General features: G+C 35.3%; 1 protein-coding gene across 1 annotated transcript; it reads left to right on the top strand.

Moving 5' to 3' along the window:
- Positions 1-6,001: 6,001 nt before the first annotated feature.
- Positions 6,002-7,039, top strand: LOC105465621 (trace amine associated receptor 6). The gene has a single exon (XM_011714150.2). The coding sequence runs from the start codon at positions 6,002-6,004 to the stop codon at positions 7,037-7,039; it is 1,038 nt and encodes a 345-aa protein (XP_011712452.2).
- Positions 7,040-13,787: the final 6,748 nt, after the last annotated feature.

Raw genomic sequence — 13,787 nt, forward strand, 5'->3', positions numbered from 1 at the left:
ATATATATTATATATTATTTATTCATATATTATACATAATATATTACATATAATAAAAATATATATTATATATTATATCTTTAATATATATTTATATATACATTTATTTAGATTTAATATGTAAATTATATTTTAATATACATTTATTTATATTTAATATATAATTATATGTATTTAATATATATTTATGTTTAATATATAATTATATATTTAATATATATTTATATATTATATATTATTTATATATTATATATTATAAATATTATACATTATATATTATAAATATTGCATATTATAAATATATTTAATATATATTAATTATATATAATTTATATATTATATATTCTTTAAAGCACTGCAAGTAAATATATATATTATATATCTGATGTAAGTAATAGCATATATTTTGGTTTAATTCTATTTTCTTGCTATTTTTCATTTGTTCTGTTTGGCTTTTAATTCTCTGTTCTCTTTTCTTGTCTAATTTGGGCTAAACACTTTTAATTTCCATTGCTTTTCTTCTATTGGCTTCTTAACTATGGAGAGATACAACGTGGTTATAGATTAGTAGACTAAACACTTAAGACGTCCAATTCTTCAATGTTATCAGGAAAATATAGCAGTCCTGAATATGCATGCACCTAATTGCAGAGCATCTAACTTTATAAACCATAAATGACAGAACTAAAAGGATAAATGAACAAATTTACCTTGATCAGGTATTTTAGCACCTCTCACTCCATAATTCATTTATAGACTCAATTTTATACCAAGAAAAATTCCACAATTTTTTTGGGCAGATATTGGCATGGAGATTCTAAAATTTACATGAAACATCAAAAGACATGGAATGGACTAAATAATTTTGATAAAGGATAACAAGGTGGAAGGCTTATATTAATACAACCTGACTTTAAGACTTACTAGAGGTCAGGTGCAGTGGCTCACGCCTGTAATCCCAGCACTTTGGGAGGCTGAGGAGGGCAGATCATGAGGTCAGATTGAGACCAGCCTGGCCAACATGGTGAAACCCCATCTCTACTAAAAATACGAAAATTAGCTGGGCGTGGTGGTGCGTGCCTGTAGTCCCAGCTACTCGGGAAGCTGAGGCAGGTGAATCTCTTGAATCCAGGAGGTGGAGGTTGCAGTGAGCCGAGATCATGCCACTGCACTCCAGCCTGGCGACAGAGCGAGACTCCATCTCCAAAACAAACAAACACACAAACAAACAAAAACTTACTAGGAAGTTTGAGACAAGGCGGTAACATATTGGCCTAAATATATACATGTTAAATAGTGTAATAAAATAGAGAGTCCAGAAATAGATCCGTTCTTAAATGGTAAATTGGTTTTTGATAAATGCCATTCACTGTGGAAAGAATAGTCTGTTAAAGAAATGCTTCTGGAATTGCTTAATATCCATATACTGCTACTATGGCTGCAACTAAACCTCAAACCTTTCCTCACAACATATTCAAAATTAATGTGAAACTAGACCTAAACATAAGAACTAAAATTGTAAAAATTCTAGGGGGAGCATAGAAGAAAAAGTTGTGATAATCAGGTTAGGCAAAGATTTCTCAGAAAATAAACAAAGTCAATAACCATACAAATTGGTTAAAATTTTTGAAAATTAAGACCTTCTACTTTTCAAAAACACTATCAAGGGAGTGAAAAGTAGATATTTACAGCATATATTTGGAAATAAGATATATCCAATTAAGTCAATAATAAAAAATAAAACTCAGTGAAAAATGAGCAAATGTTTTTACAGCTGGTTCACTAAAATGAATACATTAGCAGCTAATAATAACATGAAAAGATGTTCAACCTCATTATTCACTAACTTAAAAATGTGAGATACTGCTACACCCTGTAGAATGGATAAAATAAAAAGAAATGGCAATACCAAGTGTTGAAGAGGGCTTAGAGTGATTGGAACATTCAGATTGTTGGTGGGAGCATAAAGTGGTGCAGTTACTTTAGAAGACAGTTTTTAGCTTCTTACACAGTTAAATGTAAGTTTCCTATAAAATCCACCATTCTGCATTTGGATGTTTACTCAAAAATATAAAAGCATGTGTTTATGCAAATAATTGTATACAAATATTGCCAGCAATACTATTCATAGCAGCCCCAACAGGAACACTGTCCAAACGTCTATCAACAGGGTATATTAATCAATCAGGTGTGGTATATTCATGCAATGCATAATATACTTAGCAATAATAAGAAATGAACAATGAATATACCCTATAACATGAATAAATCACCCAGATACTGAACTGAGTGAAAGAAGCTGGTCACAGAGGAGTACATGCTGTGTGGTTCTCTTCACATGTGATTTTTAGAACAGGTAAAAATAATCTATAGCAATAGAAAGGAAATCAGTGCTTGCCTATGGCAGGAGAAAGGAAGTGGGGGTAAGATTGGCTGCAAAGGGCAATTAATGTGTCTAATAGCATCATCTTACACAGATAAAACTTGACATTGTAGTTTCTACAAAATCCTAATTAGTCTGCTTACCATAATTGTAACATAATTGGCATAATTGTCACTTTGAGTTTGATAAATGAATAAAACTGATTCTTATACTTTGATCCACAGCAGTCGACAATTACTTTTGTATACAAAGTTTCAGAGACTGTATCATGTAATTTGTAAACCAAAAAATATTTAACTAAACAAACATGCATAAAATTTATTTTAATATTACAAAATACAAAGTAATGTAGTTTTTAGGATTGTAGCTAGAGATAATTCATATTCATAAGAAAGATAAGTTTTGTTAGAATTATAATGGATAATAAGACATTCATGAATTTAAAATTGTATAGTTAAAATGTCCTAGAGATTTATGATTGTTTTAGTATAATATTACATTAATGTATCACAATAAACTTAGTTTTGAAAATAAATACATGAATTCAAAAACAAAAACAATAGAATCCTTCGAATCAAGGATTCCAGTGCATGATTCATTTTTCAGTGGATCTAAGTGTCAGTGTTTTACAAATTTGTTTTGACAAAACACTTATCTAGAATTCTTTAATTAAACTTGCAAAAATTGACATAGAAAATACATGAAAAAATGAAGAAAAATGACTGAACAAGTACGAGTTCTATTCGAGATACAAAACTAAGGGATAAAAAAGGAAGATTTGCTAGAGCTCATTTGGAGGCTGTGATTGAAGAAAAATTACTTTCATACTGTTTCTCATCCTACTCAAAGTATTCCATAAGCTGTTAATCTATATTTCTAAGAAATACTTGCCAAACACAAATGGATTATGGATTGAATCAAGCTGAGCACTGACTCAGCTATGCACTAACTTGAAGAATTGCTTAGACCATAACTTAGATAAATTGATTGCATGTAATCAATGCCCGCCGCTCTTCATTTACAGTTGAACACATTGACCCTGCTTTGTGTTTGGTTGCTTTTAGCCTCTAATCCAAATTGACAAGAGTACAAAACATTTGTCTCCCCTTCCTCTTATTAACAAACTTCTGAGTTTGGGTACTGCAACAACAGGGTCTCATTATCACATCTTCCTCCCACCTTGGTCATAATGAAGAATGTTTCACACTCTGGGTCACTGGGGAGATGGTTTACTTAGTGGACTTTTATTTTAGAAATGTCTTTAAGGAGTTCACAACCTGCAAACTAAAGAGCAAGTGTGGCAGTGAGACTGAAAGCTTTAGCTGATGCACGACACTCAAAAGTTTGCCTCTAAATTTTGCCCTGGGTGTTAGAATCATAAAACTCTGGGAAAGAGGACTTCTGCTTACTCTCGATCTTATCTGATCCAAATCCATTTATGATGATTACCTTAGGAGCGAGAGTGAAAGAGTTGTATATGTGCAATAATTTTAGAGGCCTTGAAAACACCCTCAAATTGACGTCCCATCTCAGCACTGGACTAGGGCTCTTTATTCACTAATCCAAAACATAAAAGTATAAAACAGAATCCTCTAGTAAGTTTAGATGGTACAATTTAAAAAAGAATATCTAAAATTCTATTAATATTAAAGTAGAATTTTTATTTTCTCATGTTTTTAGGGACCCCTTTGTCTCATCTGCCTGACATTGTGCTTACTGTAGACGCTATTGTGTTTCACCTGTGTAGTACTTATCACAATTTGAAATCATAAATCTGTCTTTCTATTTCCTTAAGTTTTGTTTCCCTCTCAAGATTATAAACTTCATGAGTATTGTGGTCATAACAGTTTTGTTCATTATCTTAACACACAGCTACTGAAATTCAATAAATACGTGTTGAACAGATGAATTAATAAGTATCAGAATGATGAAGGGGTATACAGTTATTTCTCTATTTGAAATGGAAGCATCACTTGACACTTTTTATTGCCTACCACAATGGTCTTAATGGAGGAAGGGGGTTGATTTTGTCCCTTGAGGAATTTGGCAATGTCTGGAGACACGTTTGGTATCTCAACTAGAAGGATTTTACTGACATCTCGTAGCAGGGATGCTGCTAAAAGCCATGTGATGAACAGAATAACTTCTCATATCAAAGAGTTACCTGAATTCAAATGTCTATTGTGCTCAAGTTAAGAAAGCCCTGAACAGGGTTTTGTCTATATAAGCAATTGACATCATTTCACAAAATCAGACATTCAGAAAATATTAAGAAGAATCTGAAAATTACTTGGTTAAGAGTGTTAATTTTATTGACTAGGAATCAGATAGCAAGATGAATTAATCATAATACTTATCACTCTTTATAACTTGAAAAGCAAGTTCACAAATGTCTCTAAAGTCACAGCCCTGTACTGGAAAGAGAGTTGAATCCTTCTTCCGGCAGAGAATAATATTTTTCTTTGCTCTGCAGTGTTTTTACATTCCAGGGTTGGGAACGTTACTGATGATTCTTTTCCCATTTTCCAGTTTCCTGTTCATTATTCTTATTTTTTGACTGCTTTTAGGATTGGGAGCACGAAGTCCAGTCACCAGGAATTGCAAACGAATGTGTAGCCAGAGGGAGGGCTCACTGCTCATTTATCATGTGGATGCAGACATGTTGCAGATGTGTTCCCAGTAGCTGTCTTGAAAGGAGGACTGTTGTTTCCACCAGCATCTCAGAAATGCTGTTGTGTCTAAACACCATGTCGTTCTTTAATGCTTTCATGCAATATATTTTATCAATCTCAAGTTCCCCTCGCTATACATTATAATAATTTCTGCTTGTTGGTTGGTAACCTGTGCAGATGAAAAAGTGATTCTTAACAGGAGAGAAAGAGGCAAGTATTGATGCTTACTGTTTACACCCTATTGTATCTTTGTAACAAAAACCCGGGTGTCTAAGTTGTGATTGGGAACAAGGGAATGGTTTAAGTCTATGCACTAAGGAAAAATAAATCTTTGGCCTAAAATTATAATGGTAATAGAATTTAATACACAGTAGAGACCTGTTTTGTAGAATAACTTTCCTAGTAGTCACTGTTGAAAATAATCTTACTAGTTCACACCTCGCACCACAGGGATTCCATTGAGGGATTTTCCCATTGAAGGCATTTATTTAGCTAAAAGGACTTCATGTTTAAGGCTGTAATGCAAGACAGATAACCGAGATAAAGGTAACAGGAGGTGATCTTTCAGCTCCGTGATTACATCCCATATCGGCGACTGTTGCACAGAGAAACTCAAAAGGTAAAAATAAAATATAAAAGGATATTTGTGACCAAAAGGGAATTTTATCAAATTAAGAGCATGAGACATTTGTCAGCTGAAACAATCTCCAGTAATATTGTTCAATATAATTTTTGTCAAATTTTATTTTGCCATAAAAAAATTTGGGATTTATAATACAAATGGAAACTTGAAAAATTATATTGGAGATAATATCTTATAATTTCCTCTGACATCCTGGTGAATATGTGTTTTTTTTCCCCAGGAGCACTGAAAATCAGAAACAATCCTGTATTTTTTGTGACAATCAACAAGGACAAAACTTCTCTACGTGTAAATAACAGCGTTATGAGCAGCAACTCATCCCTGCTGGCAGCTGTGCAGTTGTGCTACGCGAATGTGAATGGGTCCTGTGTGAAAATCCCCTACTCGCCTGGATCCCGGGTGATTCTGTACATAGTGTTTGGCTTTGGGGCTGTGCTGGCTGTGTTTGGAAACCTCCTGGTTATGATTTCAATCCTCCATTTCAAGCAGCTGCACTCTCCGACCAATTATCTCATTGCCTCTCTGGCCTGTGCTGATTTCTTGGTGGGTGTGACTGTGATGCCCTTCAGCATGGTCAGGACCATGGAGAGCTGCTGGTATTTTGGGAGAAGTTTTTGTACTTTCCACACCTGCTGTGATGTGGCATTTTGTTACTCTTCTCTCTTTCACTTGTGCTTCATCTCCATCGACAGGTACATTGCAGTTACTGACCCTCTGGTCTATCCTACCAAGTTCACCATATCTGTGTCAGGAATTTGCATCAGCATGTCCTGGATCCTGCCCCTTGTGTACAGCGGTGCTGTGTTCTACACAGGTGCCTACGATGATGGGCTGGAAGAATTATCTGATGCCCTGAACTGTATAGGAGGTTGTCAGACCATTGTAAATCAAAACTGGGTGTTAATAGATTTTCTATCCTTCTTTATACCTACCCTTGTTATGATAATTCTGTATGGTAACATATTTCTTGTGGCTAGACGACAGGCTAAAAAGATAGAAAATACTGGTAGCAAGACAGAATCATCCTCAGAGAGTTACAAAGCCAGAGTGGCCAAGAGAGAGAGAAAAGCAGCTAAAACCCTGGGGGTCACAGTGGTAGCATTTATGGTTTCATGGTTACCATATAGCATTGATTCATTAATTGATGCCTTTATGGGCTTTATAACCCCTCCCTATATTTATGAGATTTGCTGTTGGTGTGCTTATTATAACTCAGCCGTGAATCCTTTGATTTATGCTTTATTTTACCCATGGTTTAGGAAAGCAATAAAAGTTATTGTGACTGGTCAGGTTTTAAAGAACAGTTCAGCCACCATGAATTTGTTCTCTGAACATGTATAAGCAGTTGGATAGAAGAAGCTCAAGATACCTTTAAAATTACCAAGTGAACTGAGTTTTAAAAAATCAAGTAAGACTATGAATGAATAGCAAAAAAATGCTCTTCAAATGAAACAAGATAAATCAATGTTTTTCAGTCTTGTTAAGATGTACACTTTCCTGTCCCTTCTGCAAAAGTATTTACTTGACTAATAAATGTCAAGTTCCTATTTGTCAACTGCTTAAGAGCTCAGCATATCCCACTCCCTGCAGATACTCTTTGTCTTTTAATCCATTGACTCTTCCCTCTCCTCTGGTATTTTTACTAAAAATATTTCTGTTCTTTTTTTGATTCCCTTTCCTCTTTTCTTTACAAAGCTTTCTACTCTTTCTCAGCCTGCCAAAAATTTCATTTGTGAATAGCCTTTATCGAGTTTCTGGTTTCTTTTGCTTTGGTTATTTTACCACAGGAGCCCTTTTAGATATCAGTTTAATCTATTCAATCTTGGGAGAGATCTCAGGGTGTGTAGGGCGATTTGCAAATGTAGACATCATCTTGACCAGGCTGTTGTAATTATCAAACCAGTTACTGCCATTCTTGTAATTATTTCCTCCCCAAAGTAGGAAGCAGAAGCCACTGTACTTCCCAGAATGATGTTAGGATGATTATTTGGTTGCTGTTCTTGCTATTTCACAAAACTGTTTAGAGAGTTGGTATGAATAGAACTCTATGTTACATTATTCAGTTCATACACATTGAATATTACTTGTTCCTTTAGAAAGGATATCTTTTAAGTGCAGTCTCTAGCTTTCTTTTCTTTTTCTTTTTCTTTTTTTCCTATAGTAAAACTTAATTACAGCAAAGAATTTGCAAGTTTTAGAAGCCATGTGGAGTAGACATCAATGAGAAGCATTCAGGTATTCATCCATTTTTTTCCATTTACCAAACATGAGAGCTATGCCTATATTGTACTGAAATCAGTGCTAGATGCCTTAGACACAGGCATAACATCCCAATTCTGTGCCTCTGGCAAGAAGCAATGTTGGTCACTGAAAATTTTAAAAATGGCAAACACTAACTCAACCAGGTAATTAAGGCTCAATATCAGTAGTAGTAAGGCATGTGGCTATGGTGTGTTCTTGACATTATGTAATGAGAATGGCTTTTACCTCTATGACCTTTCTTCTCCAAATCCATAACCCCCATGTAGTCATGAGAAAAACGTCAGACAAAACTTTATTGAGGAATATTCTGCATAATATTTGATCAGTATTCCTCAAAACTGTCAAAGTCATCAAAAATAAAGTATGAGAAACTGTCATGATCTAGAGGAAACTAAGAAGACATGACAACTAAATGTAGTATGGCATCCTAAATGGAAAGCTAGAAAGAAAAAGGACATTAGGGAAAGTGAGGAAATCTGAATAATGAATGGAAATTTTATTGCTATATTGATAACAATATTGGATCATTAATTATCACAAATGTACTATACTAGTCTAAGATGTTAATAATAAGAGAAACTACTTGCAGAGTATATAGGAATTCTCTTTACTATCTTTGCAATTTTTCAGTAAGTCTACAACTATTCTGAAATTAAAAGTTTATTCAAAAAATATAGAGTTCACAATTCCTGCTTGATAAACTTTCTAGCCTGTCTATGTGAAGACAACAATGCACTTATCCTTCCAGTCATTCATTTATTCATTCCAAAAATATCTTTGAAGACTTAGTGTGTACTAGATTCTTGGTTCAGTGTGATCAGGAATAGAAAACCAGGAACTTAGAATATTTTGTGGCAAAACCCAAAATACCAGTGATTATGACTTGGAATGCATAGAAGTTTAAGCTATAAAAGGATGTGTTTAAAGAACACAGGAGAAAGGAGAATTCAGACCTGGATGGAAAATGAAGGAGATGTATTAAAGAAGTGAAATTTAAGTAGGGCCCTACATTTTAAGAAGGATTTCTATAGGAGGGAAAAGATGGGAAGGGATTTTCAGGCATGAGCAAAGAAACTGAGAAAGTGCAAAGTGTTCAGGGAATATGAAAGTAAAACAACTAGGCTGAGCATGGTGGCTCACGCCTGTAATCCCAACACTATGTGAGGCCAAGGTGGACGGATCACAAGGTCAAAAGATTGAGAACAGCCTGGCCAACATGATGAAACTCCATCTCTACTAAAAATACAAAAATTAGCTGGGCGTGGTGGTGCGCACTTGTAGTCCCAGCTACTCGGGAGACTGAGGCATGAGAATCTCTTGAACCAGGAGGTGGAGATTGCAGTGCGTCGAGATTACACCACTGCACTCCAGCCTGGGTGACAGAACGAAACTTCATTAAAAAAAAAAAAGAAAAATAAAGAAGGAAGGAAGGGAGGAAGGAAGGAAGGAAGGAAGGAAGGAAGGAAGGAAGGAAGGAAGGAAGGAAGGAAGGAAGGAATAAAAAAAAAACCTAAACAACCACCAAGAAGTAGTCACCCTTTTAAATCCTCCCAAGGTTGGCATCTGAACCCTGCACCTCTACTTCTCCTGGGCATCCTCCATTGTGGTTTGGAGACATTCTCCCCACTCTGCTCAAGTTTCAACTCCTAGAATTTTCATTGTTTTCGAAGAAACATTTCTCAAATGAGGTTTTACAAAACAGTCATCACATAAAATATATCTGATTCAACAGGAAAAAGATATCTGATTCAACAATGTTTTGGAACTGTTGTATACTGTTTTCTGCTCTCGGAGAACAACACTATACATTGGCATATTAAAGACTCGGAGAAGCCCTGTTTGAGCAAAAACCTGTCCAGTTTTGTTTAGATATGCATTCTAAAAATTTATTAAACCATGGGGACTCTTCTGATGTGAGGAACTGAATAACAGAGCTGTTGTCCAAGGAAAACATTGAAGGAACACCATCTCTATCATTGATTTGGTTCTTGCCAAATATATTCTTAATTTTTGTATTGGTCTTTTACACACAATATACTTCATTCAATTTATGTTTCTAAAAGGTAGAGGTGATTTTCCAACCCATGGTATAATAATGAGTAAGCACTCATAACATGTTTTTTTGTCAATTATGATGTATAAGATAAATTATACAGTACGTAAAATGGGATAAATTATGTGACTTTGAAGGAAGGACTGGATGCTGTGGGCTGAAAAATCTCAGACAGTTCCATGGAGAATCCAGAATACAATACCAGCTAAGCAGTGGAGGATTGGTTTAAATAGAAAAAAAAAAAATAGAAAAGGAATTTCTAGGCAGAATAAAATTTTCAAGAAAGGTATAAATTTAGCGGCACATCAAATGCAATTAAGCATACAAAAAAGGATAGCCAATAAGATCAGTCTGCCTAAAGCACACCATCTGGGTAGGAGAGTCACAATCAATCAATCCATCAATCAAGATACTATTTTAAGCCCTATATCTGCACTGTCCAATATGGTAGCCATGAGAAACATGTGGTTGTTAAGGACTTGAAATGTGGCTAGTCTGAGCTGAGATATTCTATAGGTAGAATTTACATATCAGATTTCAAAGACAAACAAAAGAATGTAAGATGTCTCTTTTTAAAATATTGATTACATGTTGAAATTATCAATTTGAAGATGTATTGGGTTAAATAAAATGTATTATTTAGATTAATCTCTCTTTTCTCTTTTTACTTTTAAAAATGTGGCTACTAGAAAAATGTAAAATTATGCGTGTAGCTTAAATTATATTTCTGTTGCACAGCACTACTCTAGAGAAAATAAAAATGAGCCATAAGGCAATTCTAGCCCTCTAGGACTTAAAAATCAGGATGGGGAGACAATGCGTAAACATAAACAATGAAGTAAATATACATGAACTATGGTAAAAGTTAAATAATATTTATTTAGCAATTGATGTTTAAAAACAGAGGTACAAAACCCATATTAATCTTATATTCTGGCCATTTTATAAATGAGGAAATTGGGACTCAGAGAGAAACAAATTAACCTGCATGAAATTACACAGCTAGTAGGCCAGGTGTGGTTGCTCACGCCCGTAAACCCAGCACTTTGGGAAGCAGAGGTGGGAGGATCACTTGACTTCAGGAGTCTGATACCAGCCTGGGCAACACAGTGAGACTTTGTCTGTACTAAAAATGAAAAAGTTAGCCAGGCATGGTGGTGAATGCCTGTAGTCCCAGCCACTCAGGGGGCTTAGGTGGGAGGATCACTTGAACCCAGGAGTTCGAGGCTGCAGTGAGCAGTGATCGCATCTAGAAACAAAGTAAGATCTTGTCTCAACAAAAGAAGAAGAAGAAGAAGAAGAAGAAGAAGAAGAAGAAGAAGAAGAAGAAGAAGAAGAAGAAGAAGAAGAAGAAGAAGAAGAAGAAGAAGAGGAAGAAGAAGAAGAAGAAGGAGAAGAAGGAGAAGAAGTTATACAGCTAGCAAAAAATCTTTGCCATACTTTGAACCCAAATTGTTTGAATTCTAAGCTCATTTTTTTTTCCTCGACATGGAAATGAGAGTTTAGGAGAAACAAGAAAGGATATTACAAAGAAGTACAGTTAAATAAATGCTATCCACAAGAAGATATTTAGCACTTAGAGTTTCTCTCGTAAGTCAGTGGTTCTTGATAATTTTTAGATCATAGTAATTTTTAGATCATAGTCACAATGAAATATGCTGAAATCTATGTATTCTGTTCTCTAGAAAAATGCACACAATCACATATACACAATATTTAGTGTACTATGCTGGGGGTTCCATAACCTTTGGGGCCAATTATAGGTCATGGATACATTGTTTAGGCATAGACTAGACATGGCTGAAGTGAAAACGACCTCAACTAACTCTGTGACTTAACACAACAAAAGTTTATTTCCTGCTCATGTGAAGTCCACTATGAGTCTGAGGAGCTATCAAGAGCAGTTGTTTTCAACATAGTGCAGGCTGCTTTGATTTCATGGCTCCATCTTTTCAACAAGAGACTTCTATACTTCAGCCTGAAAGAACACACGAACACCTTAACCTAATAGCCAGAACTAAGCAGACAGTCCACCTAATGTCTTGAAAAATGCAGGACAGTAAGCACAATATTTGCTGCATGGTAGAGCCTCTTCCAAACACTGTTTTACTGAATGGGACATCACATTGTGTGAATGATGTATCCTTCAGGGTTTGGATTTGGCAGAAAATGCTTTAAACACATTAGGGTTTATTTTAATTAATATTAAGTCTACATGAGATAGTTGCTGGCTTCGGCTGGGTGACTCAAGTGTGTTAGAGTCAAGGATGCTGTACAGATTTTCCTGATGCTTGTCTAATGGTTCCAAAGTAACTACAGGAGTTCCAGCCAAATCATACATGTTCCTGGAAATAGGGAGGAGGAAGACCCAGGAAGATGGGGCTCTCTGAAGCCCTATTTGACAACTTCAGTTTCCTCAAGGGAGAGAAGATTCTGATGCTATGGAGGAAATTAACCCAATGATTGTTAGGTGAGAAATAAGCATTTCTGCCACATGAAGTAATCTGGAAAATGAAATCTAACAAGTGAAAATAAAACTTCTTACCAAATTCTCTTACAAGTATTTGCTGTATAAATCCAGAAAAAAGTGAACTGAAAAAAAGAGAATGGAAGAAATAACAGGTTTTCTCAAAGACCTCTATACCATCTTTTTCTTAAACTTCTCATTTTGTATTATCTAGTATTATATTTTCAGCCAATGAACATGCACTATATATGTATTAAATAGTAAATGCCCTGTTGACAATGCAGAAGTCATGAGAATGAATGAGACTCAGTCACTTTAGTAGAGTTTTCATTATTTTCCAGAAGGTAGTGGTTACAAGCAGAGCCAGACAGCCAGTCCTATTTTGGGACAAAGATATCTTGCTGGAGAGCACACAGTGGGTCAGCACCAGGAACAGAGTCCCCAGAATTTGAAATAGCCTGGTTGTTATAGTCTTGGAGCAATCAGTAGAAACATGTAAAGGCATATTATTTTATTTTACATTTCAAGGTACATGTACAGGATGTGCAGGTTTGTTACATTGGTAAACATGTGCCATGGTGGTTTGCTGCACTTCTCAACCCATCACCTAGGTATTAAGTCAGGCATGCATTAGCTATTTTCCCTAATGCTCTCTGCCCCCACCCTACCCTCTTCCAACAGACCCCAGTGTGTGATGCTCTCCTCCCTGTGTCCATGTATTCTCATTGTTCAGCTCCCACTGAAGAATCAATATCATGAAAAAGGCCATACTGCCCAAAGCAATTTATAAATTCAATGCTATTTCCATTAAACTACCATTGACATTCTTCACATAATTAGGAAAAAAAACTATTTTAAAATTCATATGGAACTTATAAAAAGCTCGTATAGCCAGGACAATCCTAAGCAAAAAGAACAAAGCTACAGGCATCATGCAATCTGACTTCAAACTACACTACAAGGCTGCAGTAACCAAAACAGCATGGTACTGGTACAAAACTGGCACATAGACCAGTGGAACAGAATAGAGAACTCAGAAATAAAATCACACATCTATAACCATCTGATCTTCAACAAACCTGACAAAAATCAAGCAACGGGGAAAGTATACCCCATTTAATAAATGGTGCTAGCCATATGCAAAAATACTGAAACTGGACCCCTTCCTTACATCCTATACAAGACCTAACTCAAGATGGATTAAAGACTTAAATGCAAGAACAATTAATATTTCACTAGTAAGGCTGCCCTCTACCAGATGGGTAATGGAGTCACAATGCAGGGCTAGGAGATGGAGGGCAGGGGAT

The sequence above is a fragment of the Macaca nemestrina genome, chromosome 5 (genome assembly GCF_043159975.1).
Source record: "Macaca nemestrina isolate mMacNem1 chromosome 5, mMacNem.hap1, whole genome shotgun sequence".
Taxonomy (NCBI): Eukaryota; Metazoa; Chordata; class Mammalia; order Primates; family Cercopithecidae; genus Macaca; species Macaca nemestrina.